The sequence below is a fragment of the Tinamus guttatus genome, unplaced genomic scaffold (assembly GCF_059628265.1).
Source record: "Tinamus guttatus ecotype Peru unplaced genomic scaffold, ASM5962826v1 Tinamus_guttatus_pri_ptg000172l, whole genome shotgun sequence".
In the NCBI taxonomy this organism is placed as follows: domain Eukaryota; kingdom Metazoa; phylum Chordata; class Aves; order Tinamiformes; family Tinamidae; genus Tinamus; species Tinamus guttatus.
This window is the reverse complement of record NW_028288706.1, coordinates 973,733-994,825: the sequence shown is the minus strand read 5'-3', so window position 1 is coordinate 994,825 and position 21,093 is coordinate 973,733. Positions and strand designations below refer to the sequence as shown.

Below are 21,093 nucleotides of genomic sequence, written 5' to 3'. Positions count from 1 at the left end.
CCAGGACCAGGGCAAGGTGGGGTCTCCCTTGTGCTGTCCCCAGGTGCTTGCGGCTTGTGCAGGCTGTCACTGGGTGTGAGCCCCACTCTTCTGGTAGAGGTGAAGAGCTGGGCAAGTGATGGAGTCACTCACGTGTCCAGGAGCAGTAGACCGTGGGGAAGACGGGGATTTGGGGTGCCAGCAGGACCTGGGCACGGCCTAATCGTCTTCTCTCCCTTTCAACATTGCCCGTCCTTGCCTGTGTGCTTCCCCAGTCGTGAGCTTGGAGAGCCGCTCCCTGCACCTCTCCACGCTGGTGCGGGAAGCGGAGCAGCGTGTCAACGAGCTGACAGCACAAGTGGTGAATGAGGCTCCCAACGCTGACTGCTCTGAGAAGGAGAAGCAGCTCAAGGCCTGGGAGTGGCGATACCGGCTGTACAAGCGGATGAAGGCCGGGTTTGAGCACGCCCGTGAGTGCCGGCTGGAGGGACGGAGGGGACACGCGTGCGAGGGGGCGATATGTGGGTCTGGCGCTGGAGCGCAGGCGCTGCAGCATCCAGCACCCTGCAGTCTGGAGGCTTGTACATCAGTCACTGGCTCTGGGAAGGTGACCCTGGTCTGGGGAGGGAAGGTCCAGGAGGGACACAAGGCAGTGAAGGGCCGGGGGTGATGGTCATTGCTGTAACCGTCCTTGCGTTCTGCATCCCCAGGAGTGCCGGACCCCCCCAGCAATGTCCACCTCTCTGTGGCTAGCAGCTCCTCTGTGCACGTGACCTTCTGGGAGCCCCTGAGCGTCAACTCCGCTGTCGTCACCAAGTACAAAGGTCTGGCTCTCGGCGCCCCGCGTCACTGCTGCCCACCGCAGTACGAGTGGGACACAGAAGGAGCGCTCTCCCTGTGCACTTCCTTGCTGGGAAAACATGCCACAGTGCTTGGGAGGGACTAGGGCTGCACATCCCAGAGATGGCCTGGCTGCCATCCAAACTGTTGCATCTGCCCTGAATCAACATCCTGGACCAAGCCAAAATTCAGGATGCCTGTTGTTTGCCACCCTTTTCTCCTGCACGCTGTAGAGCTTTGCAGTCCTGCCACTTCCAGGCCCAGTTGGTGTTAACATCTGTTGCTGCTCTCCCCAAGCATTTAAACATAGATATGTTTGGCTTCTGGGAGAATTCTCCTCTATCAAGTACCACTAAGTCCTGAACCAACATCTGTTTATTCAAGTTGTGTCCCTCTCACCTTTTTCTCACCCATCTATCTTTCCCTTTCCACCTCTGTGCTTATTCTCGGCTCATGAAGGCACTGACCCTGTCTGACATGGCTCAGGGGATGGGTCACAGTCCACGGGGTGCCAGACAGTCCTCTGTGCTGTCCCTCTCCTTGTGCCTCCTGCTGTCTTTGCTCAGCAGTGTCCCACTTATGCAGATGTCCAGGCCAGAGGCCACACTCAGTTTTCAGGCAGTCCCTTTGCAGCTGCGGGGCTCTGAGACCCTCTCTGTGCCCACGGCAGTCTCTGGCCTCAGTACTGAGGCTGCCGAGGGACGCACGGACTCCTCTCTCATTTCAGTGGAGTGGAGCTGCTCCCCAACCTTCGCACCACCGCTGGGAGAGGCCGTGATAGACAAGCTGAAAAACCTGCACTTCACCATCCGGGGACTCGTGTCGGTGAGTTGTCAGTTGCTGATTGGCAAAGGTGGCCTTTCATTATTATTGTTATTGTTATTGTTATTGTTATTGCCTTGTATATGAAATTTCCTGCACAGCCTGTGAGCAAGAACTTGGGGCTAGGAGAGGTGCCTGTCTTTCCCCCACGCTGCATCTGTAGCTGCCTGTGCAAGACACAGTGCTAGTGGCAGGGAAATCCCCTGCAAACAGCGTGTAGGGAATCCTCTAGAGAAAGGGAAAACAGGACCATTCACTAAGCGTCTGATTTATCTCCTGTCCCCCGGCCCGCTCCTGTCTCCACCCGTGCTCCTCTTGGCCAATAAATCAGCGACTTGTTCCTCTGCCACCTGCAAAGATCAAACCCTCTCACCAGTCCCATAGCTAATTGGAGAGGAGAATCAGCCCATTTCCATCTCTGAGAGCTTAACAAGGTCAAAGGGGTTGTTTGGGCCAGGGCTCCCCACAGTTTTATCTCTCTGAGAACTGCAGGGCTCAGGCTGCCTGTCAGCTGTCCCCTTCCTGGCAGCCTGCAGTCCTTCTCCATGCATGCACACTGGAGTGGAGCCTTGGAGCGGATCCCTGCCACCAGCATGTTTTGTGGAGGAGGCAGATGAGTCTTGCAAGGAAAACACAAGAGAGTGAGGAATTGGGTAGGGAGAACTGCAGGCTGTAGTAGCATAGCAGTATTTGGACCAACCTGGAGCATCCTGTGGCAAGAGTTAATGTGCTGGGGGAGGTTAGTGGCTCAGGAAAGACAGACGGAGCCATGAGCAGGCAGGAGAGCAGCTCTGGTGGGGCTCGAGCAGAGAGCTGAGCATTGCTGCTGCAAGAAGCTTGCACCAGGCCCATGAGTCACGCTGCACAGGCTCCCGTCCACGCTCATGAGCTCCTTGAGGCCTCAGAATGTGCAGCAGCTTGGATGAATGGTAATCAGAGGCTTTCATCACCATCTCAGTGCCAAGGTTCTTGTGAGCATTGGACCAATGCTCCATCCTCAGAATCCTTGCACACCCCGACTGGGAAGGTGGCTCTGCTATGCCACTGTGCTGCAGGAGCTCAGAGATTTGGGGCTGAAGCATCTCCCAGCGCTTGGGCATTCTCAGGTTATCTCGTCCTTCCTCCTTTTTCCAAAACACCCACCAGAGCCATGCAGATTACCAAGGGTCCAATAACAAGAGCTTTCTGCTGCTTTGGGGAAAGAAGGCGAGCTAAATGCATGTGATCTGGGGTACAAGGGTCCCCTCGAGTAGTTTCCATGATGCACCAAGGGAGGCAGAGGAAGGGAGCAAGGTTGTCCTTGCACACGTGTGATGGAAGTGCCAGTGGTACTGAGCGCTGCTTCCTTCCTTGCAGGGCACGGCGTACTACGTCCAGGTGTCTGCCTACAACATGAAGGGCTGGGGCCCTCCACAAAGCTCGGTGCCCCCTTTTGCCATCCCCTCAAGTAAGTCGGATGAGGAGGTGCGTGTGGAAGCCTCTGCATCGGGCTGGGGATGGAGTGGGCCTGGAGATGCCAAGGCTCCCTGCTCTGGCACGTCAAGGGCCCGTCGGCCTGGGGACAATGCACAGTGGCCTTTCAGACAGACACATGGATGCTAAAACTCTGGGCGTTGTGAGTGTTCAAGCGGGGCCTTAAGGCTAGGGGGAGAGGCTATGTTTTACCTTTGGGTGATGCTGCCTTCAGCTGATAGGAACTTGGTCAAGCAAAAGTGAACTTTTTACCTTGCAATGTCCCTAGTGAAAGCTGAATGGTTTTAGGCCATGTGGATTAGCCATTCCTGAGAAGGCAGATAGGAGAAATAGAGTATTTTGCATTTTTCAATGAAAAGGAAAACAAATTTCAGCAGTTTCTTTGTGCAAAGGGCAAACACCACTTGGCATTTTAGCACGGGCTTCTAATTTAGCAGGGGGCTGTTCTCAGGAGGAGGGATTTGCTTAGAGGGTCAATGAAATCTGCCCCAGAGTGGCCAAGCTCTGGCAAAATATCACTGTTTGCCAGCGATGTGCCAGGGTGCGCCAGCCGCAGCCTCGGGACACCCTCCTGAGGACCTCAGAGCTCGGAGCTGTCCTGGCCCCGCAGGTCGGCGGCTCCGGGAGCCCTCCGGCAGCACCGCAGCGTTTGGTTACCCCGCGGAGCCGCGCGTCTTCCCCGGTGCTCGACTGGGATGCGGTTGTCTGCTGGACCGCACGCCGGTTCTGCCTGTGCTGCCAGCGGTCGCCTCCCCGTGCTGGCACCAGGACACGTGGGGGAAGAAAAGAAAGCACCCAATTCCAACTCAAACAAGACAGCCCCAGAGCATTCGGGAAGACAGGCCAAGAGAAATAAATTGGAAAGAGCAGCCTCCAAGGGTGAAGCATAGGCCTGTTGTCTGAGCTGCCTTGATGCAGCGGTGTGGGACAGCAGTTGCTGCTAGCGCGTGCATCGCGACTGGGTCAGAGCTGGGGAATGAAGGGCGATACGGGCGGTTGGGTCCCTGCCCCTCATCTCCACCTCCCTGGAGACCTCATAAAACCTCTCACAGCAGGACACAAAAACTATCAGACCAAGCAGCAGGTCCATCTGGTTGGAGGGCTGGATGTGCAGCCATCAGTGTAGTCTTCAACGCAGGAGTTGCAGCACGGGATTGGATGTGCTGCTCCATCCAGACCACAATGGAGCTGTCTGCTAGTATCTAGCTTGCAGCATACAGATCTACAGCTAGAAATAGAAATGGAGATTTCTAGATGTACATCTAGAACTATGTAACTAGGTACAGATCAAGATGTACATCTAGAAATAGATAAATGGATATGGGTCTCAATCTGGATGCATACACGCATTATATACAGAAAGAGTACCTAGGTCTGGCTGCAGCTACATGAGCGTTGTAACACCTATAGGGAAAGCAACACAAATACTTTTACATATGTCTTAATGCATAAAAGGAGCCTACACATAGATTCACATTAAGGTGGCTTTATGCTGTCCTGGCAGTGGGTGTCAGCTATGTCTGCACCCACTCTAAAAGTCCCTTTGCTGTCCAGCACAGGTCAAGTTCTCTGTGAGCAATATCCACACAGTGCAGAAATAAGAGGGAAGCCAGAGTGAATCAGACCTGACTGTTGTTTTTTTATTATTTTTATCTGCATTAATATTTCTCCCTCCAGTAAAGAGCCCTCCTTAGCCCAGCAGAATATAGTCAGGCACCTCCCTGGGTGTTTTTAAAGTTCCTAAAAATAGTGGCAAGTCCTAGCCAAAGTTAACAGAGCTGAACTTTCCATGGAAAACAGCAGCAGGCAGGATGGGGGGTGTTTAAAGCAATTAAGGTAAAGCTAATGTAAAAGAGCCCTCAGGCCCCATCTTTAGGCCCTGCTGCCATCTCAAACCTGGGTGGGTCTGGCTAGAGAGCTTATTTATATATTTATCTAGATGAGTTAAGGTCTCGCTGCTTCCCTGAAGAGAACTTCAGCTCCAGGGAAGACCTGGAGGAAGACACTAGAGAGAACTTTCCTTTTTATAAGACCAGTGAAGAGCAGCAGGGATGGGCATGGCCTTGTTGTTACCATGGTCATCTCCTCCAGCTGGCCACTGTTGGCCAATTCTAGCTTGTGTGTGAGCTACTGCTTCCTATGAGGTGGCTGGTAGCCCGACGGCTGCTGCTTGGATAGATAGTGATAGGTGCTGATCTTCAGTGCTCAAGAAGAAGAGGACAACCCAACCCACCCCTCTGTAGGGTGCTGTAGACCCCAGGACCCATGGCAGCCTCCATGCTCTACCCTGCTGTGCCTATGGGACACATCAGAGGGGCTGCCAGGAGGTTACATGCCACCTCCTTGGAGGTTTTCTCCTCCAAGCAGCCCCGCGGGTTGCAGGCGCTAGAGCTGCAGCGGGCGCAGGGGTGGCCAGGGAGTAGCGCTGGGTTCTCTCCGCAGACTGGCGTGAGTACGACGGCCGGGCGCCGCGGCGAAGGGGACAAGCCGAGGCGCTGGACCAGCTGCTCAGCCAGGTGAAGACCGTCCACCAGCACTGCGTTTGCCACGGTGAGCCTGGGTGCAAGGGCAGCGTGCCGAGCTCCGGGGAGGCTGGCGGCAGCAGCCACCGTGGGGCAGGGTGTGTGCTGGGCTCTGCGGGGCTGGCGCGGACAGAGCACAGAGAGCACACAGCTCCCCTCCTGCAGAAAGGACCAGCCTCACTGGGGGTACTGGCCTCCCTATGTGTCCAGCCCTGGGAGCTTCCCAGCACAAGAGGCTTCGGTTTGATCATGCCGCTATCACGGCACAAGCAGCCAACGCACACAGGCCTTGTGTGCATCGCCCTGTGCTTCATCTCGTGCTCTCCCTTTAGCAGAACCCTGCAAGAACCAGCCACAGAGCCGGAAACACTCGGTCTCCAAGAGCCTCAAACACCTTTTCCACCCTGGCAGCAAGTTCCTCAAGACCCTGAAGCGGTGAGAGGCTGCAGAGCGCGGCTCCCAGCAGGGAGGTAGGGCTGCCCAGCTTGGGCTGTTGCAGGGTGCTCAGAGATGGGTCCCTGCCTGCCCTGAGCCTCTTTGGGGTCGTTGGCTGCTACTCCGAATTGGAGATGCGGACCAGGCTCACTGCTCAGAAGTTCAGTATGTCTCCCCTAATTGCTACAGTCTCACTCTCATTTCCAGTCAGCAGTGCCCAGTCCAGTCTAGGGGCACTCAGTGCCAACAGTCCCTTCCACTATCCCCAAGCGTCATCCCATGCCTTGCCCTTCTCTAGAGTCCAACCACCTCCTTTCTCTGCCTCCAAATCAGATCCGTCAGAGCTGGTCACTGAGACCTGCCATTTAAGTCTGTGCTGCCACGTGCCTGTTTGATACCAGGCACACACTTTTCCTGCCACTCTGCTGCCCATGAGACTGTCAGAGAAGAGTTCAGACCCTCGCTCAGGACCCTGGTTCAGGACATCTCTTGAAAAAGAGCTCTTTGGAAATGAAGCCATTGGCAACCCTTCACATCTGCCTTTTCTCTCTGTGCAGGGGTCTTTACTTGACTGCCGTCTTCTACAAGGATGACAACATCCTGGTGACCCACGAAGATCAGATCCCTGTTGTGGAGATAGATGACACTTACTCCTGTCTGCTCATGCAGGATTTTCTGTGGTTTACCAAGGTAACTGGCCCAGGGGCCCTGTCATAGGTACTGGAGGCACAGCAGCAGTTGTCACAGCCACAGCAGTTGTCACCACCCCGCACACCAGTGAGACAAGGGCAGAGCACTCTGTGTTCTCCAAACGTGTCCTGGTGTGCAGAGCACCTTCCCTGCAATAGCTTATCAGGTGCTTCTGCACCCTTCTTCACTGCAGGCCAGTGCTTGGCCAGCTCCTTTCCCCAGCAGGTAGCACAGTGCCCACTGCGGAGCTTTCACCCGGGACTGGCTGGGTTTCTCCAGGGAGCTCCAGTGCAGTGGGGCTGGGAACAGCTGCACCACGTTAGTGGACACCCTAGGTGGATGAAGTAAGCCCGAGCTACTTCAGTAACTCACACCAGACGACAGAACATCTGGCTGCTCCTGGGCTTCCCCACGTTGCCTCTGGGACCTCCTCTGTGCTGCCGCACTCATGTGCACTGCGGAGAGCTTGGTGCATGCACCACCGCAGTCCCCTTGTGCACCGCCGCTGTCCCCTTGTTGGCAGCGCCTCGGTGGCCCGGGTGCTGGCGCTTTGCAGCATGAGCAGCTCGCAGGCTTGCAGCCTGCCAGGGCTCTGCAGGGACGGAGCTACCACTGGGGAAAGATGTCTACAGCCTAGCCCTGTAAGGCCTGAGTTTGGGAGACAGCCACAGACTGTGCTTGCAGAGGCAGATCGGATGCTGCTGGGGACAGGCTGCATGCCACTGCATGCATGTGTGTGCTGATGCACTGTCTCTCTGCAGAGACACTGGGCAGCCTCTTATTTAACTGTTTCACCACAGCTTTTTGTTGCAGTAGCTGTTTTTTTTCTGAAAGGAGCAGGACATACATGCTGTTGGGTCATCTTTAATTTTTACTAGACTTAAAAAAGGCAGGGGTGGGAGCTCAGACCCAAAATGAGCTCCTGCTGGATGATTTTTCCCTACTGCGGGGGAAGCCACCTCTTGACTCTCTTCTGTTTAGACTTGAAAGGGTCTCTCTCCTAGATAAAGTCAGATATCTAGGCGGGCACTGGCCTAGATATCCTAGATAGCCTAGTCCTTTGGTACAGACTCTGGGGACACCTCTGAGCTAACCGGATGTGTGCAGCCTGAGAAATGGCACTGCTCCTGTTGAAAGGTGCTATGCACTGGTGCATGTTCCCAATGCGGTTCCCATGGAAAGGAAAACAGATTTCCCCAAAGTGCGTCTGTGTGAGCCAGCTCACAGCCCTGGGTGTTGGTGACGGCCTGTTTGGTGCGCTGCAGGTGTCGTGCATGTGGGACGAGGTCCTGTGGCTGCGGCAGTGTGTCACCGTTTCCCAGTCGTCCTGTTCCTGCATCCTGCAAACGCGCTTCAAGATGCTGCTGGCCGCCTCGCAAATGCAGGTGAGGAGAGGTGCAGGGGAGCACGAAAGGGAGAGCGCAGCCTTTCCCATCCCACACCGCCCAGCATAACTCGCACCAGCTGTGGAGGTTTAGAAATGCCTTTGTAGGTGCCACAGTGAGCAGGGATCCCTTTGTAGCTGCACGTGGACACTCCGCGTGTGGGCAGATCCTCAGCTTCTGCCAGCTCTAGTTGCCAGAGCAGAAAGACACAGATACCTATTCTCCCTGGCCAAAGGGGTGGGTAGGTGAGCAGCAATACTGGCCACCTTTGCCTTGTCTTCATTGACATGTCTCCGGTCACAGGGATAACTAGGTATCAGGCTTAGGGAAAACCTGCTGCAGAGGGAAATGCAATTTCCAGTGTTGTGCTATGGCAGGAGGGGCTGATTTCCAGCAGACAGAGAGATGAGACCACTGTCCTGTCCCGTCCCCACCTGCTCAGATCTTGCAGAACGCAACTACTCGACAACATCCCCTGACCTATCGCTTTTCTTTCTGCTCTTTCTCCGACTCTTTATCCAAAGGGGCTGTTGGGAATCCAGGACCTGGGACAGGTCTTCTTTGAGCCCATCAAAGACAAGCAGGGCAACATCCTCATTGTGACCCTGAAGGAGGTGAAAACCAACCAGACCTTTGAGAGCGTCCGCTGGGTTCCCATCTGCAAGCTGCAGACGAGCCGCAAGTCCGTGTCATCGCCAGAAGAGCCCACGGCTCTGGACACGCTGCTCATCACGGTGCAGGTGTCGGCTGCCTTGCCGAGGGAACAGGCGGAGGGGGAGGCCGAGGGCTTCGTCCCAGCCGGCAGCGCAGGGGCTGCGCTGCTGCAGTCGTTTCCCCCGTGCGTTGGTCCAGCTCTTTTATTCCAGCTGCTCCTTTCGCTTCCCTTTTCAAGGCTGGCAGATACTGTTTGAGTGACGGGGGATGGCAGCGTGGGGCTGGATGCCCGACAAGGGATTCCTTTGTGAAGCTGCCAGCGCTTCCTGCTCCCCGTTAGGCTGGAAAGGCCAAAGCAGAGCCCCGGCTATCGCAGGTTTGATCCTTGGCAGAGGACCCGCTGCTCTCAGCCAGCCTGCGGGAGCGCCGTCGCTTTGAGTGGGCGCTTGGAGCGCAGGATTCAGCCTCGTGGCACCAGATTGTGCCTGCTCTGCCACTGCCCCGTCACAGCACCCAGGATGAGGGCAAGGGAGAGAATCCTACTGCCAGGGGTTGCCTTCTACAGCAGTGTCCTCTCTCCTCAGGACAAACTGGCTTACCACCGGAGGAGCAGCCATGCCCTCTCCCCCGGCCTCTACCTGGGCTACTTGAAGCTCTGTAGCGCTGTGGATCAGATCCGAGTGCTGGTGCCAGAGCGGCTCCCCAACATCCTGTGCCACGTGAAGATACGCTCCAACCCCAACATTTCCAGGTGGGGCTTGCAGGGCCGGCTCGCTCAGGGCAGTTTTGTTTGGCAGCCAGGCTCCCGTGTCTAATCCAGCCTGAAAACACCTCTCGCAGCTGCCTGCTGCATCTTTTCTTGGGTTTCTGGAAGGAGCTTAACAGTCCCTTTCAGCCACCCTCCCTGCCATGCAGGGCACTCTAGAGCTGGACTGCACCAAGGTCCCTTGCTACAACTTCAGCTTCTGCTTCCCCAGGGATACTCCACAGTACGGGGGGAACAACTGAGCAAACCCAGCTTTCATAGTGCTTATGTCTTCAGGGCTACCCCAAGGTGCTCCCTTCTGCATGTTTCTGTCTCTGTCCTTCTCCAGGGAGGAGTGGGAATGGCTGCAGAAGATGGTCAGCATGGACGAGCCTGTTCCCACAGAGCCAGAGGCTGACACATCCCAGAACCATTTGTTTCAGGAGCTCCAAGTAGCCATCAAGGAGCTGATGACCCTGCTCAACATCCCGTTGCAGGAGGTACGGGCAGGAGCTAGAGTCTGGGTGTTGAGAGAAAGGCAATGGCTGTGTAGTATCACCCTTGCCACTGTGATAGGCAGGGCACCACAGTCCCCTGAAATGGAACAACTCCCTCTTTGGAGGTTTAAAGCATTGACTAGCTTTTGAGCCATGCAAATAGAAAGCAAGAGGTGTGTAGCAAGCATGTATGGGACAGATCCCTGAGAGGCATGGACAGTGTGTTCACGGGAGCTGTTTGTCTTACTCTCATCTGCACCTCTAGAGTATAAATGTTGAATTTGGGGTTGCATTGTGGCCTGCCAGCACCTTCATGTGTTCTGGTCACTGACTCAGCCCTTACAGGAGCAGACAAGCCTACCCTGGCCCCTTAGAAACAGGAGGGTTAGGAAGGAGTTACAGCCCACTGGGTCAGACTGCGTAGGAAAAAATTGCTTCTTCACCACACTGCAAAAAAACATAGGAAGGTTCCTACCAGCTCCAGTGACAGAGACACGTACTTCTAGCTGGATAACTTTGAAAGCATCTTTCTGAGTGGGGTTGAGATCAGCAGTGGTGGTTCTGGAGGGTCTTCCCTGAGACTCTGTTTAAGAGAAATAGACTTTGACCAGTAGTTCAGAAACTGTTAGGAGAAATAGTTGGATTATCACAGAAGCAAGCAGTGACTCCCAGTTGAGAATGATCCCTGATGACTCCTCTATGGATGAGGACTCACCGGAGAGCCCTATCTCACCAGAAGCTGGCATGGTCAGAGTGGCTCCTCCATGCCTGGCAGCATGTAGACCTCATACAGAGAACAGCTGGATTTTGCACCAGTGACCTTTGCAGCTCTAACCTGTAGTGTTTTTTGGATGGACTCTTTCAGGCCAAAGATTTCCGTCTGTACAGCCAGGAAGTGCTGGATTTTGGGGGTCAGGTCTCCTTCCTCCTGCTGCTGCCTCCATCAGATGACGTCTGCACTGCTCCAGGCCAGAACAATCCCTATACCCCTCGTTCTGGCTTCCTCACACTGCCCCTGCAGATCTTTGAGCTAGGTAAGAAGAGGCTAGAAGAGAGCAATGCCTGCTTCCCATGTTGGGTGGGCAGCAAGAACCGGGACTCACGAGAATGGAGGCATCCATAGCAAGAGGCCTGCTATTTTTCTTTTGCCATCCTACCTTTTTTTTTCTTTTTGTTTTTTTTCAGTCCACTTCTTCACATACGACCGGGAGTTCATCACCCAGTACTGCCAGGTGTCTGCTCTCCTGGAACTGGAGTCGCTGCTGTCTCAGCAGAGCCTCAGGGAGGCCTTCTCTGATGCAGAGCTCACCACGGCAAAGCAGAGGCACCAGCAGATCCAGGACTACATCCAGGTACACAGAGGAGGGACATTGCCTTGCTACCATGGTGCCCTAGGAGACATGGCCATTCTGTCTCATACCAGGAGTGCTCTGAGATAGAGATGCAAAAGGGCATGTCATGCTTCACCCTGCTTTCCAGCATCTGCAGGCAGGTCCTCCTGAAGGGGAGGGTTGCTCCCTCCCATTGAAGCTGTATCTTCCCAGCTGGGAGGAGTACTGTAGGATCTGCTGGCTCAGTGATTTCCCGTTGCTGCTTTCACCCCTTGGGAAGGTTGTGTGGTGGGAGCCTGTGTTTTGCTGTGCATATTTTATTATTTTTTCTTTGATTTTTAAAAGGGATCCTTTATTTCTTATTTTGGCAGCAAATGGAGGAGATCTGGCGCGAGATGCGCTGGATTATGGATGCCCTGCAACATGCCCGGTACAAGCAGCCCTCCTGCGGTGTGTCTCTCAGCGGGTTCCTCAGCGAATCTAGCAGTGCAATGAAAGAGAAAACACGATCCACCTCGTCCCACCTAGACTACCTTCCCTCACCAGCACCTTCACCGGAGACCAGCCGTAAGCACAACTCTGGTAAGGAGGCCTAGGCTTTAGCTCTGGTCTCTGAACCAAAGCCTTTTTTGAGAGGGTTGTAAGACTGTGAAGATGCTGTTGGCTTTTGGGCCAGGTGTGTCCCTTACGGTCACCCACATGGCACTGGCAGGATGAGGGTGTAGTGTCACAGTTGGCACAGGGCCCTTGCAGAGTTTTTAACAGTACCGAGGATTGAAAACCTGGCGTGTTTTTTTTCTCCACTCAGCTGGTAGGAGTCCAAACAGTGCCTTGCACCAGCCATGCAGAGCCAAAGATAAAGGCCTGTGTCTCCTGGTTGCCCAGGGGGTGCTGCCTAGCATGACCATTGCATGCTAGGAGTTGCATGTACAGGAGTCCAGAAGAGCCAGAAAGTTCTGTGGGTCAAGCTGAGGGCCTGAGGCTAGAGGGCTCAGCCAGGAAACACCTTTTCCCAAGCACTCTCGAGTTGCGCAAGCAGATCTTCTCCCACCTTGCAGTTGAAGGAGAAACCATCTGGGAGCTGGAGACTTCTTTTAGGTCCCAGGCTAAATTTCTGCAGAATTGCTTTCAGGTAAGAGCATGAGTTTGGAAGCAGTGGGTGTGTTGTGCCGTCATGGTCGTGGATGCCTTTGGCCATGACCTTCCGAGGCAGCCTCTGAGTAGCGCTGTGTGTGCAGATTTACAGAGGGGCATAATGTCCCTGGGGTCTTCCTGGACTCAGAACCACACTCAGACCATCAGCAGTGGTTGCCAATAGCAAGGTGTTAAGTCCCTGCTTTCTTCTCTTATGTTCCTTACAGAGTTGCATGGCTTGTCAGATGAGGAGGGCTCCTCGGAGGTGTTCCTGGCCACAGACAGTGACTATGATTCCAGCAGGGCCCAAAGCCCTAAGGAGCTAGATTTGGTTTACTCCTCCTCGGGGTCCGAATGCTGCAGCAGAAGACTTGCCCGCACGCTCAGGGACAGCGCTCCTGATGTCCTGCAGAGCCACGAACTCAAGACCCCACCGCTGCCTCCGGAGGAGCTGCGGCCACCCCCCGAACTCTACGACAGCGACTTCGTCCTGCCCAGCCGGCAGATCGAGCTGCTTCGCATCACGGAGAAGCGTCAGGCCTATTGTGTTCGCACCAGCAGCCTGGACTTCCCCAAGCCGCTCTTCCAGGTGGCCAGGAAATCCTGTCCTGGCTCCGTTGACAGCTCGCCAACAGAGAGCAGGACAGCGGGCCCCTGCAGCCTGCTCAGGCTGGGGACTGGCTCCGCGCTGAGCCCCAAGCACAGCCCGGCCGGGGAGAGCTCTGAGCCCGTCTTCCGGACGCGCTCAGCAGAGTGGACTCGGAGCTTCCAAGAGCCACCAGAGCAGCCAGGATGCTTGGCCAGTCGAGGGAAGAAGCCGGGCTCTGTCACCTTGCGGGTCTGCCCTCAATACGAAACGGGACTCTCTAAAGAGACGAGCGTCAAGGTATCAGAGCCCCGTGCAGAGCAGGAGTGCAGCCCGGCCGCGGCAAGGCAGGAAGGGCTTGCAGGGCTCGGGGAGGGAGGCAAGGAGGACTCCTGTGCCTGCTAGCCTGGGAACATTCTCTCCGTCCTCCACAATCTTGGTGTGGTATTCAGAAAAGGCTTTTTTTTTTCTCTCCTCAGCACTTGTGCCCCATTTTCTACCGTGTGATGGAAGGGCCCCTGTGTGGAGCAGCTCCCAGCAGTGCTTGCTAGAGAGCAAGACGGGGTGCCTGGCTCGGTGGGCTTGCTAGCTGTGTCCGAGCAGCCTGCCAGTGCTGCAGAGGGACCCAGGCCTGGGTAGCTGCGGTTGTAGTGGGTTAGTGCCGCCCAGGGCAATAGGCCAGCAAGGTCACCTGGATCTGCCATCCTTGCTGGGTCCTGCAGCACAAGCTCCTCAGCCTCCTGGCTGAAATCCAGCAGGCTGGACCAAGCACCATAGCCATCCTCCTGCCCTGTCCACAGCCTCTCCCCCAGTTTTTTTCTGACCGTTTGTTCTCTGCTTTGCTCCCTTGAGCTGTGTGTGTTTGGGAAAAGGAGTACGGGGGAGCCCTTTTCCAGCACTTAAAAGATGTCAGCAAAAACTGCACGCTCACTGTAGGCGTTGGGACAGCGGGAGCCTTTATGTAAACTGTTTCTTCTCCGGTTCAGCAATGGGCTTTGCTGCTGAGAGCTGCAGACGCTGAGCTCTCTGCTGTCCTCTCCACCTGCTCTCTTTGCTCGTGCAGGCTGGATCTCCTGTGGCTGAGCAGGGTCATGCACCAGGACACAGACCTCAACCACGTCCCCTTCTGGCTCCGCAGCCTCCTTTGCTTCTAGCCATGGAGCTCCTTCCCCTGCTGCATTCTCCCTTCGGAAATTCCCCGTGCTCATTGCCTAGAGCAGAGGTCTCACAGAGCAGCCCCAGTGTGGCTCAACCATAAGACTGGGTGGAAAGGACGACAGATGAAGCTGCTGGGTTTAACGTTTCATGCTGGGCTTAATGTTTCATTGCTGGGGAGTCCTGAGAGCCAGTTTCTCTTTCCTCAACAGGAACACAAGAAGCAGAGGGAAATTTGACTTGCAGTATTTATTTTCCATTTGAAAAATTACCATAGATTTCTATGCAACTGAAGCGCAGCCCTCGGGATGCTGGCGAGGTGCCCGCGTGGCTTTTGATGTTGCAAAGCTCTGGACACGCCTGCTTGAAAGCGTTTTATGATGTTCTTCTCCAAGCAAGCCAAGTTCAAAGGAAAGGCTCCCCGGCTGGCGTAAATCAGCTGAGCGCCGCGCACGCCTGCTCCGAGCTGGCAGAGGCCACGTGGGCTGAGGGCTCGGACCACCCTGCCGGGCACTGCCTCGCGGCGCTCCGCAAACCCTTATGGATGTGCCAAAGGAAACCGTCACTTTGCCCGGGCGAGGATGAATGTCCCGGCTTAGGGCCTTTGAAGCCAAGTATCACGCTCCTGACAGTCATTAGCAGCCAGAGCACAGATGAGCTCATTTTCTGGTTCTTATTCTGGATTCAGAGGGCAATCCTCAACCAAGAGATGGGGGAGAGCAAAGATAGCTCTTGCTTGGAGAACCCTGAACCTCCAAATGCTGTGAACAAGACTAAATTTAGTGCCACTTCCCAGAGGGGCTTCAGCTGAGTACCACTAATTTGGCAGAGTGGCTGTGGTTCAGCTAGGCCGGATCCTAGCTGCTTCCTAGGCTGGAAGGTCTGGATCCTGCTCACGAGAGCAACCTGAAACAGATGCCCAAAGGCTTGCAGGAGCGGAGATTGCAAGCTGAGCCCTCAAACGCTGCGGGCGATAGGGAGGTGGGACAAGCTGGCCAGAGCAGGTGAGGCAGGTAGGACATGCAGGACAGCCGAACGCAGGTGCAAGGACAAACACTGAGAGGGCAGTGGAGAAAAGAAAGCCGTGCTTGAGCAGTGGCCCTGACACAAGCCATCCAGTCCTCTCGGCACAGCGCACACATGGTTACACCGCTTCCAGGCTTGGTGCTGTTCTTCCACAACCCCGAGGATCATGTGCAGGTGGTGGAGAGCTGCCTTCGCACCTCTCTCCGGGACGCACCGTTTGCTGCCTCCTGGCTCTGGGTCCCTCCTCCCTCCCCGTTTTCCTTGCTGCTCCCACTTACCACCCATCTCTCCCACCTTTGTCTTTCCACAGCTGCACATCACCAACCAGACATCTGCTGGGGAGATCGTGAAGCTGGTGGTGCTCGAGATGAACGATGTCTCCCGGCGCGTGCTGGGCAGCGTGGCTGCCCTCTGCTACAGCGAGGAGCAGCTGGAGCACTTTGGACTGGTGTTCGCATCCCACGACAGTGAGCAGTGGCTCCCTGATGACTTCTTGCCTCTCTCCCTCCAAACTTCCTGGCCCGAGGGGCAGTTCTATGTGCGGATCAAGGAAACCTCCCCCCTGGTGTTCCAGTATGGGCCAGCAACCACTGTATGAGAGGAGGAGAGCCGACCAGGGGAAACTTGAGGGGCCTCAACTTCCAATGAGCAAACAGCTCGTCTCCGATGCTTCCTTCTTACACAGACACCCTCTCATTAGACGTCCACAGAGCGGAATAGGATCATACTGGGCTGTGTGTTATTTGTTTGTGTGTTTTTTTTTTTAACCAAAGAGACATCAAGACTCAGTTTTTCTGACTGCAGAAGACAAGGGTGGAGTGCAGAGACCTCAGAGCTTGGGAGGAATCTTTGCTGGAATGGAATTTTTGAAAGTAAACATTTTTAAGGGGAAAGGGCGGGGGGAGAGAGAGTGTGGAAAAATATTACGAGAAGAAGCAATACCTAACTTTTGTTTTCCTCTTTTTTTTTTTTTTTTGTCCCCCTTAAAATCCTTGTTTGGGATTCAGTGGAGGAAGAGCCCCAGAAGATCTCTGGGTGGGGTGGTAGTGTTAATTAGGAGAGGGAGCAATGCACAAGGACCACATAGAGAAGGTTGTTTTCCTAGCTGTCCTCATTTCACTGTACCTGGAGAAACAATTCTTGCACATCGTTCTTGGCACAGTTGATTATTTTTTTCCTTACAAAACAAAATTGTGCTAGAGACGCTGGAGGTGTGCATGGGATGAAGACCCTTTTCACTTGTTTCAAAGGCAAAAGGAAACCATGCAGACACACGTGCACATGTACACCAACGTGTTGTTATCACCACTAGAGGTTTGCTATAGGGCATCTACCGCAGCACACTTAGTACCACCTTGGGATTTCCTTTCCTCTCTTGGTTGCTGTTTTGTTCTGGTGATTGTGATTTGCCTCTCTTGTACGTCCTATAGCATGATGACATTTTGTTAGCAACTAGGTCTCTTGTTAACAAGCTTCTCTTTCTTTTTTTTTTTGATCTAATGTGGTCCATAGTAAAGATGACTGCTGCTGAGAACATACCACTCTTGTCCTTCTTGCAACGTGATGTGTGGTGTCCATTTCCTTTACACGGGTCCTCCAAGTCAACTCTGATTACAGCGGCTTCACTTTCCCAGGAGAGTTTAATGGGATGCTCTCACCTCAGTTGAGGCTTACATTAACACATATTTGCAAATGGTGCATGTAGGAGTAAAATACATCTTGGAAATGTTTTTTTTTTCTGGGCTTCAGTGCATTGGAAGTCAGTAAAAATCAGTTTTGGCATGCCAAGCCAGTCACCTTCTTGTGTTGTGGGAAAGCCAATGGTTGTAGGGCCAAAACACCTGCAAATGTGCAGTTAAATGTTAAATCCAGTCCCACAGACTCCCACAGAGTAAAAAGTCAAGGAGAAGAGTGAGGAAGGTGAAGTTAGATGCTGCAACTGGCACGAATTTTCAAGCTAGTGGCACTAAAGGCACTAAACCAGGCAAAGGGATGGCTTTCCTTTGCAGGTGAGGTTCATGTAGCTGCCGCTGTCCCTTTCTGTCTGCATAAACCGACCAAGGCCCAGGTCTGCAGCCCCGGTGGCCCTCGGGGTGCGTGCGAGGCACCGCTGAGCTCGCCGCCCTGCTTTGGCTGTGGAGAGGCGCCCTGGGGCATGCAGGAGGGCAGCAGCGTGTCCTGCACAGGGCAGCTCTGCGGGGCAGCCCCACGGCCAGGGCCAATCCAGAGTGCGCCCGGCGGCAGCACAGCCACATCTACAAACACTTCTCCCGTCTTCTGTCCCTTTCCGTCCATCTCCTTCCTCGGGTTAAAACTGATCTCACTTCTCTGGGCTCATTAACAAATCGATTATCGATCTGGGAGGACTCCTGTAGTGCTTGCCCTTGTAGAGCATCCACATGCATAGGGGTGCTGGAGAGGGGAGTAGTACTTGGGTCTTGTGATGCACCTCTGCACCAAAAGCTTGTTCACACACATCACCTTGTGTCTCTACCTGGATTCCCTGCAGGTTGACCCTGCTGCTGTCTGGTTACCTGCCCTTCTCAGCCCTGCACATTGCAAGGGCTCTCGGGCCATGCAGTGCTTTCATGGAGGAGTTTCACTGGGCATGCAGTGGGATGTATCACATGGAACAAGAGCATGTTTCATGGGAGCCCTTCCCTGGAGGAGGAAGAGGAGGAAGGAGCAGAACTTGGACAGAAGCTGAGTTGGATGCAATCAGAATAGAAAGGGTGGGTGCTGCAGACCAAGTGTGTAGAAATCTCCCTCCTGGGGCCCTGGCACATGAGATGTCCTGATGGAAGCTGCTATAGGTAGTGTCATCCATCCCCCCAAACATACCTGTAGCCCCAAATCTGCCCCTGGAGTGGACTTCTGGACAGTTCTGCTCTGGTACGTGGTACCCGGTAAGGTAAAACCACTGCTCCATGTAGGAAAAGCATAGCAAAGAGGCTGAGTGAAGAAGAGTTGCTTATGGGACATGCTGGCTCTTCTGTGCAAGGTTTCTTGGAGGATGCCACTTGTAAATTGGTTGTATTTTTCATATCCTTCTCTCCAGGGTGTCTTCATAGTTGCATCCTAATGTGTTCTTCCCAAACAGGTCTTGAGGTTTTCAGGTCCTCTCCTGTCCTTCCCCATGGCCTAGGAGTGGGAGCAGAAACCCATGTATGTGGCTGTGTCCAGTTGCAAAGCTATGTGGAGAACTGGTGTTGCCACTGGAACCAGTCTGGATCCATGATCATTAAGCTTTTTTTTTTTTTTTTTTTTTTTTGAAGGCTACATCACGTGTTCTCCTAAGGGTTAACATAGGGGTTTAAACACAGCACTGGGGCCTAGTGGCCCAAGTCACTAAGGAGCACTGGGCGTGAGCGGCTCAGGCTCGGCTCTGTCGCCTCCTCGCCTCCCTGTGCCTCGGACCTCTGTTCCTTTCTTCCTCCAACCCAACAGCATGTGCAGGTGGCCCAGACCAAGGCGGCTGTCAGGCTGGGGACCTCCCCACGGCTCAGGGCTCCATCGCTGCTGTGGGGAGAGGGCCACGGGGCTGCACAGCACTGCGTGCTGGGCGACGGCTGGGGCAGGCACTGCCAGCGGCACCGGGATTAGCAGCATCTGCCCCGCCAGGTTTCCCTGAGCTCTGCGCTAACTCCGCTGGTGACAGCAGCTTGGCAAGGGCTCTCGCTCAGTGGGGACCAGCCTGGCGCTTGCTCCGACAGGCGCCAGGGCATGGCCCATGCGGGAAGATCCCTGGAGCAACTGGCCTCTGCCCCAGCACGGGGAAAGGGCTGAGGGGCAGCTGGAAAAGGTGTCTTTTTGCTTATAGCAATCCCCTTCTCCTGCTGTTTTAATGAGACAGCTAAGCTAGAGTCCAGGAGCACCAAAAGATGACACTGCAGAACAGTTTGTACTCAGTGAGGGTTCTTTTGTCTGTCAGCATCAATTTGAGTCTTTAGTAGTCTTCAAATGTAGATGACTGTATGCATTTTTGCTGTTAGGGGCACTGAAATGCAAACGTGAGCTTGTCCAGGCTGGCCATCAGGTCTTCTACTAACTGCATGGAGGTAAACCAAGCAGGTCCAGAATCTCACCAGCAGAAAGCTGTCATAGCACCATGAAGGCTAATGGCAATGTAGTAATTCATATCATCAGAAGAGCCATCCCAGGGTGGTATTGTTCTCACATTACATAGATCCATAGCAATAAACCTAAATTATGACAGTTTGAGTTTCCTCCCCCAAATCAGGGACTTGCTGGCTTCAGTTCTAAAGCATTAGTATTTTATTTTATGTCCTGTCCAAAGGGAGTTACTCAATTTATCAGCCACAAATCCAGTTTTGTGGGTTTTCTTGTGTTTCCCCAACGTTTAGCTCTCTGGAAGACTTTCTTCAAGCTCTTTCTAACAGGAGAGGAAGCAAGAGCCATGCCAGCCATCTAAAACAGTGTGGCAGTGCCAGGGCTATTCCAACACATGCAATTACTAAGTTAATTATTGCTCTATCATCTGCTGGAACTCTGTTCATTTACTATGTCGCTACACAGGGCTGTTTATCCACATAGCTTATAAATAGATTTGCCATCTAATTGAAACATGGTGTGATCAGATTTATGCTCAGTGAATCAAGGGGTTGCCGAAATGCCCACACTTTCCACCCTCAGCACAGATGCCCTCTGAGAGTGCTGCTATGCAGAGCAGCCTCTGAGCAAAACACTGTTGGTCTGAAGCTCACTGTCAAGGAGCCTTTGCCCGGATGGTCTAAGTTTCTCCAAGAAGCCACACACTGGTGGATTCTGTATGCTGTGGGCAAAGCCACTTCCCATGCAAAACCAAGCCCGACAATGTAGATTTTAGATGGACTTGTAATTTCCCAACCACAAAGAGACCTGGAATGGAGTAGATCAGAGTCTTGGTAATGTTGACACCATTGGAAAGCTCCAGTTGACTTCAGTGTGTCTAGGATTTTTGGCCTGAGATTCTTCAAACCCACCTAAAGACTGAGAAGGAAGCAGATTTTTTCCGTCCTGAGAAAATTCTTGAGATCCTGGAAAATGTTCTGCTCCCAAAGTTACCTGAAAAAAATAGAACAGCATAAAAATAGGAACTGAAAATACAAAAGCTCAAATGGAGACAACAGAATTTGGATTTTTTTTTTAAACAAATTCACTTTCACACGACAAAATAAAGCATGGAAACCAGTCTATGTGAATATTTAATTCAATTATGTTAGGGATGACCATTTGTTGAAAGCAGCAATTCCTTATGGGCATTTATAGTATGGTTAAAAAAAAGGAAAAAAAAACACAACAGATGATGTTTTAGGACAACTTTTCTCTGTGGCTTTCCCCCAACTCCCAGCTTAACCCAACAGACCATAAAACAGATGCGTAAAGCCGTATATGCACTTTGCTGACTCAGGCTTCAAACAGTCTTTGGTGATGCAAACAGATTTATCCCAAATTGATCTGTAAGTTAAGCACAGTTTTGCTTTTCCTTGTCTTGTTTGAGGTGCTGGACCTGAATTTGGGAGAACCCTCCATGAAAATAGATAGTGAATACAGCATGGCCACTTGAGTAAAGAGGTAGTGCTGTGCCTGCACTGCAGCGAGCGACCGGCCACGCTGTGCTTCCCACCTGGCTCTGACGCAGGGAAAGCCGAAGCTGGAGAGGGCTGCCAAGCCCGGGGACACTGAAAGGTCTCCAATCTTGAGACATGGACCATGGTGGCAGAAACGATTGCAAGTGATGCTCTTTGAGCGGCTCTTCCCCCAAATCCCCATGTGGTGCTGACTCCATCCAAACCACAACAGAGCACTGCCCATGGACA

The 21,093-nt window shown here is 53.6% G+C and overlaps 1 protein-coding gene across 4 annotated transcripts in view; it reads left to right on the top strand.

Annotated features, from left to right (window-relative positions):
* LOC104578726 (ankyrin repeat and fibronectin type-III domain-containing protein 1) overlaps positions 1-16,808 on the top strand; it is a 198,532-nt gene extending 181,724 nt beyond the window's left edge. For all 4 annotated transcript variants that reach the window (XM_088523017.1, XM_088523016.1, XM_088523018.1 and 1 more), the window contains 16 exons: positions 255-449; positions 690-803; positions 1,547-1,644; positions 2,998-3,088; positions 5,557-5,664; positions 5,972-6,071; positions 6,629-6,761; positions 8,027-8,146; positions 8,671-8,886; positions 9,385-9,551; positions 9,895-10,045; positions 10,908-11,076; positions 11,228-11,394; positions 11,745-11,955; positions 12,735-13,393; positions 15,585-16,808. In XM_088523017.1, coding sequence (XP_088379143.1) covers positions 255-449; positions 690-803; positions 1,547-1,644; positions 2,998-3,088; positions 5,557-5,664; positions 5,972-6,071; positions 6,629-6,761; positions 8,027-8,146; positions 8,671-8,886; positions 9,385-9,551; positions 9,895-10,045; positions 10,908-11,076; positions 11,228-11,394; positions 11,745-11,955; positions 12,735-13,393; positions 15,585-15,872 — 2,987 coding nt within the window. In that variant the 3' untranslated portion in view covers positions 15,873-16,808. The remainder of the gene's footprint in view (positions 1-254; positions 450-689; positions 804-1,546; positions 1,645-2,997; positions 3,089-5,556; positions 5,665-5,971; positions 6,072-6,628; positions 6,762-8,026; positions 8,147-8,670; positions 8,887-9,384; positions 9,552-9,894; positions 10,046-10,907; positions 11,077-11,227; positions 11,395-11,744; positions 11,956-12,734; positions 13,394-15,584) is intronic.
* Positions 16,809-21,093: the final 4,285 nt, after the last annotated feature.